The sequence below is a fragment of the Crotalus tigris genome, unplaced genomic scaffold, assembly GCF_016545835.1.
Source record: "Crotalus tigris isolate CLP2741 ecotype Arizona unplaced genomic scaffold, ASM1654583v1 scf7180000019599.1365583, whole genome shotgun sequence".
Lineage (NCBI taxonomy): Eukaryota > Metazoa > Chordata > Lepidosauria > Squamata > Viperidae > Crotalus > Crotalus tigris.
In genome coordinates, this window is record NW_024097615.1 from 985,756 (window position 1) to 991,755 (window position 6,000).

Here is a 6,000-nt window from a genome sequence, read left to right on the forward strand (position 1 = left end):
GAGGGCCCGGGAGCCCAGCAAGCGGTCAGCCCAGGAGAGGACCCGGACCGGCCCCTGCGCTCCTGCCGCCTCCCAGCCCAGCGAAGACCATGCGCCCCGTCCCGGCTCCGGCGCTCCTCCGCGCCCTGAGGCTGCTGCTCCCGCTGGCCGCCGGCGCCGTCGCCTACCCGGCCTGGAGCAACTCCGACGACCTGGTGCACCTGTACACCTCCAGCGCCAGGAAGAGCTTCCACCTGCAGATCCACCCCGACGGACGCGTGGACGGCAGCCCGGAGCAGACCGTGGACAGTAAGTGCCCCGCGGAGCTGCCCAGCCGGCTGGTGCGGGAAGGATGGGGAGGGAGACGGGATATGTCTAGGATCGCCTCCTTGGCTCCGGAGTGCTAGGAATTCAATAAGAGTACAATGGAATAGGATAGGGAAGGGAAGGGAAGAGAACGGTAGGGTAGGGTAGGGTTGGGTAGAAATATAGAGTAGAGTAGAGTAGAGTAGAGTAGAGTAGAGTAGAGTAGAGTAGAGTAGAGTAGAGTAGAGTAGAGTAGAATAGAATAATGGAATGAAGAATAGAATAGAATAGAATAGAATAGAATAGAATAGAATAGAATAGAATAGAATAGAATAGAATGGAATGGAATGGAATGGAATGGAATGGAATGGAATGGAATGGAATGGAGTGGAGTGGAGTGGAGTGGAGTGGAGTGGAGTGGAGTGGAGTGGAGTAGGGTAGAATAATGGAATGAAAAATGGAATGAAGAATAGAATAGAATAGAATAGAATAGAATAGAATAGAATGGAATGGAATGGAATGGAATGGAATGGAATGGAATGGAGTGCAGTGGAGTGGAGTGGAGTGGAGTGGAGTGGAGTAGGGTAGAATAATGGAATGAAAAATGGAATGAAGAATAGAATAGAATAGAATAGAATAGAACAGAACAGAACAATTGTCGATAAGAAAGACAAAAAAGTCTGGATAATGGACGTGGCAGTGCCTGGAGACAGCAGAATAGACGAGAAAGAACTGGAGAAGATAACAAAATACAAAAACCTACAAATAGAAATAGAAAGACTGTGGCAAAAGCAAGCAAGGGTAGTACCAATAGTCATAGGCTCCTTGGGTGCAATCCCAAAACAACTGGAGCACCACTTGAACACCACTGGCATTGACAAATTCGCTATTAGTCAATTGCAAAAGGCGGCCTTATTAGGAACTGCTTCCATCCTGCGACGATACCTGTAATACCATCAAACATCCACATCTGCCTATCCCAGGTCCTGGGTAAGGACTCGATAGGGAGACAAAATGCCAAATCCAGTATGAACATCTGGCTGACTGCGCGATGATCCTCCATCATCATCATCATCATCATCATCATCATAAAGTTGGAAGGGATCTTGGAGGTCATTGAGTCCAACCTTCTGCTCAGTCAGGAAACCCTACACCATTTCGGAGAGGATAGGATAGATAGGATAGGATAGGATAGGATAGGATAGGATAGGATAGGATAGAATAGAATAGAATAGAATAGAATAGAATAGAATGGAATGGAATGGAATGGAATGGAATGGAATAAAATAGACTAGACTAGACTAGACTACAGTAGAACAGAATAGAATAGAAAATATAGCATGGCAATGGTGTGGCATGGAATGGAATACAATAGAATATGGAATGGAATTTCTTACAGCTAGGAAGATTGTTTCCCCTTTTGACTAAGATTGTGGCAAATGTTTTGCTACAAATGGCCAGAATTTGGGAAGACCTGGCAGAAACCAGATAACAGTATTCCGGTATTTGAGGTCACCCTTTCTGGCTTAAGAGATGTATGAAGAGGCCTGCTAATATTTAAGCTGTTCACTTCCAGGTACTTTGGTAATCAAAACCTTGCATCCAGGCTATGTAACGATCAATGGTGCGAAGAGTGAACTCTACCTTTGTATGGACAGTAGCGGAAATCTCTTTGGATCGGTGAGTCCCAATATTCATTTGGGATTATTTGACTTCTTTCTGAGCGCAGCCAAGCCATTAAGGGCTTGGGCTACGATAGTTAAATTAGGTTTTCTTTGCCTACGAAGTGGAAGGAGACAATTACTGTCTACCATGCCCAAGACCTTTCAGTCGTGATTGGGGAATGTTTGTTCCTTTGTCTGGAGATCCGGTGACATAACATGATGTGAAAGGGTGCTCACATCTTCTTTCGACGTGAGAGACCCCCAAACTTTTGGGCACCAGGGACCAGTTCCGTGGAGAGAGGTTTTTCCACGGACCGGACGGTGCATGGTTTTGTGTGTTGCCTGCATTCTGTGGATGGGGCTTTGCTTTTTTGTGTGGACCGGTTACTGCCATGCCTTGGCATGGTACCGGTCCACGGACCTGGGGTTGGGGACCCTGTTCTAGAACATCCACAGCGTGTTGTGATTCATCTATGGAGAACTTGGAGGTCAGGCACCAAGGATCAGGACAGCAGGTGAAGTTGCAGTTTAGAAAATTTATTGTTCAGTCCTGTACACAAAAGTCAAGTAAGGGTCAATTGACTAAATTGACCCCAGGTAAGAGTCAACGGAATTCAAGAGGATTGGATTCACAACCTTCGTGAGAATGTAATGACTCTTAAGTTTATGATGCACTAAATTCCACCTTCTCCAACACTGCCTGCTCTTCTATATTGGAGGGACATATAGTTTTCTTCACTCTGGATCTGATCCACTGCGCCACTGACAGTGAATTGAACATGATACATGAAACTTCCTGACAGTGATGACAATTAATTAGTGGAAAGGCTTGCCAACAGAAATCGTGGGTGCTCCATCACTGGAGGTTTTTAAGAAGAGGCGAGAAAGTCACTTGTTCTAAAATGATATAGGTTAGGGGTATGTCAGAGCAAAATGGACATTGCCAACAAATTTGGAATGCTTGGGTATGGCTAGGAGGGCACTGACTTTTCTAGGCTGACCTATTCATATTTCCTGGTAAAATACATGGGAAAATCCCATTGGAGGAAAATTCCACTTAGGGTTAGGGTTAGGTCACCATGAACTCGGAGAGCAAAATGGACATCGCCAACAGATTCAGAGTGCTTGGGTATGGTTAGAAGGGCACTGACTTTTCTAGGCTGCCCTATCCATATTTCCTGGTAAAATAGATGGGAAAATCCCATTGGAGGAAAATTCCACTTAGGGTTAGGGTTAGGTCACCATGAACTCATAGAGCAAAATGGACATCGCCAACAAGCTTGGAGTGCTTGGGTATGGTTAGGAGGGCAGTGACTTTTTTGGGCTGCCCTATCTATGTTTCCTGGTAAAATACATGGGGAAATCCCATTGGAGGAAAATTCCACTTAGGGTTAGGGTTAGGTCACCATGAACTCATAGAGCAAAATGGACATCGCCAACAAGCTTGGAGTGCTTGGGTATGGTTAGGAGGGCACTGACCTTTCTAGACTGCCCTATCTATGTTTCCTGGTAAAATACATGGGAAAATCCCATTGGAGGAAAATTCCACTTAGGGTTAGGGTTAGGTCAACATGAACTCATGGAGCAAAATGGATATCGCCAACAACCTCGGAGTGCTTGGGTATGGTTAGGAGGGCAGTGACTTTTTTGGGCTGCCCTATCTATGTTTCTTGGTAAAATACATGGGAAAATCCCATTGGAGGAAAATTCCACTTAGGGTTAGGTCACCATGAACTCATGGAGCAAAATGGACATCGCCAACAAACTCGGAGTGCTTGGGTATGGTTAGGAGGGCACTGACTTTTTTGGGCTGCCCTATCTATGTTTCCTGGTAAAATACATGGGAAAATCCCACTGGAAGAAAATTCCACTTGAGCAGGGGGCTGGACTAGAAGACCTCCAAGGTCCCTTCCAGCTCTATTCTATTCATATCCATATTCATCATATGTTATGAGATTTTGAAGGCAATCCTGTGCTTGAGTCCGGCTTAAACTCCTCCCTCCCCCGAAAAAATAAATAAATCACCATGTCCCTGGGATTGCAGTCATCTGTCCGTTTCTATCAAATCTCCAGGCTATTTAAATATTAGCTCAGTACAGGTATAGTCCTTGACGTACGCCCAAATTTGAGAGATTTGTTAAGTGATTTTGGCCTCATTTCACGCCCTTTCTCGCCACCGTCTTTTAGGGAATCACTGCAATTGTTAAGGCAGTACCACGGTTGTTAAGCAAAACCAGCTTCCCCTTTGGGTTTTTTTGTCAGAAGATCGCAAAACGGGAGCACGTGACCCCCCCGGGGGGACACTGCGACTGTCCTAAATACGAACCGGTTGGCAAGCATCCGAATGTAAATCACGTGACCCTGGTGATACGGCGGCGTTCATTAAAGTTGAAAAATGGCTGTAAGTCACTTTTTTTCAGTACTGTCGTAACATCGGACACTAAGAGAACTGTTCCAGGTTGACGACTCTTGTATACCGGACCTGGGTGTGCATCGCTTGCAAACGAAACTCTTTCGAGATGTAAGAGCCGTGAAATCAAACATCCTAAAGAAGTGCATAGAACAAGTACTGGGGAAATATTCAATACCTAAGTTAATTCTTCGCCGTATTTTTCAGCCCTGCCTTGTTTTGTTTGCGTTTCTCTTTTCTTTAGCGTTCCTTCAGCAATGAGGACTGTACCTTTAAGCACACGATGCTCGAAAATGGCTACGATGTTTACCAGTCTCCCAGGCATAATTTCCTGGTCAGCCTAGGAAAGGTGAAGAAAGCTTTTGTTCCCAGAATGAACCTACCGCCCCTTTCTCAGTTTTTAACCAGAAGGAACGAAATCCCCTTGGTCCAGTTCTACACACCCAGGCCTCAGCAGGAGGAGCCCAGGAACACCGACGCCGAGCGGTGTGGGGGCCTCTTGTCCACTGGAAAGTTGCCCGAAGAAAATCCGGATCAGGAGGGCCTCCACCCTTGCTTGGACAGCTCCGATCCCGAAGAGAGAGACCCCCTCGGAGTCACGCTCAGCGGAAGGTTTCCTAGCCCTCGAACGGATTCCTGAACCTGAGGACGACGTCGGGGAAGCGGACTCTCTGCTGAATCGTCGAAGAAAGCTAAATTCCTTTCGTTTTTTTTCCCCCAGATGAATTGTTCAGAATAAGGGGTGATAGCTGGGTCTGCATCTTTCCGGTCCCGGCACTGATCCTTAATGACAAACCTGGAGCGTGGGTGAAGAGGGTAGTGTTGTACATTTTGCTCTATCTACGTTGTAATGTTGAAGCTTCGTAACCGTAATGCTGTACGGTAGATAAGAGTCTTGCCGTGCCACACAGCGCACCCACAGCTGACTGGCTGAGATTGTGAAGTCGCCAATGTTTTATCATTGGAAACTTTGCCTTGATTGGGCTCCATTTTAAGGAGATGGCCCAGAACCTCTGCAGGGGCAGAAGGAGAAAAAAAAGGATCTCTATTAGAATAGAATAGAGCTGGAAGGGACCTTGGAGGTCTTCTAGTCCAGCCCCCTGCTCAAGCAGGAGAACCTAGACCATCTCGGACAAGGGACTGTCCAGTCTCTTCTTAAAAACCTCCAGTGATGGAGCGTCCATGATTTCTGAAGGCAACTTCTGTTCCACTGACAAATTGTCCACACTGTTAGGAAGTTTCTCCTTAATTCCAGGTTGCTTTTCTCTTTGGTCAGTTTCCAACCATTTTAATGGCCAACACCAGGTGACCAAAAAGTGCACAATCCCAGTAGGATTTTCTCAGTTTTTAACCAGAAGCAATGAAATCCCCTTGGTCCAGTTCAACGTGCCAAGTGACCCCTGGGGTGGCGATGATCCTTTGGATGAGAGAGACCCTTTGGGTGTCATACTGGACAAAAGATCTTGTAGCCCTCGAATGGATCACAAAACCTGAGGTGACTGGGGAGAATTGGACCCTCCCCCAAAGCGTCAAAAAAAGCTAAATTCCCCCTTTTCAGAATAAGAAGCGATACCTTGCTTTCCCGAAAATAACACCCAGTGGGAAAATACGCCCTAGCGTGATTTTTCCAAATGTTCGTAC

The 6,000-nt window shown here is 46.3% G+C and overlaps 1 protein-coding gene across 1 annotated transcript; it reads left to right on the top strand.

The window, feature by feature from the left end:
• The first annotated feature begins 89 nt into the window (after positions 1-89).
• On the top strand, positions 90-4,999 carry LOC120317327 (fibroblast growth factor 23-like). Its single transcript, XM_039363843.1, has 3 exons — positions 90-288; positions 1,862-1,965; positions 4,604-4,999. The coding sequence occupies exons 1-3, from the start codon at positions 90-92 to the stop codon at positions 4,997-4,999; spliced, it is 699 nt and encodes a 232-aa protein (XP_039219777.1).
• The last annotated feature ends 1,001 nt before the right edge of the window (positions 5,000-6,000 follow it).

Coding starts and splice junctions, on each gene's coding strand:
- LOC120317327 (XM_039363843.1), top strand. CDS start 90: ATGCGCCCCGTCCCGGCTCCGGCGCTCCTCCGCGCCCTGAGGCTGCTG. Junction 289..1,861: donor CCCGGAGCAGACCGTGGACA/GTAAGTGCCCCG, acceptor GTTCACTTCCAG/GTACTTTGGTAATCAAAACC. Junction 1,966..4,603: donor GCGGAAATCTCTTTGGATCG/GTGAGTCCCAAT, acceptor TCTTTTCTTTAG/CGTTCCTTCAGCAATGAGGA.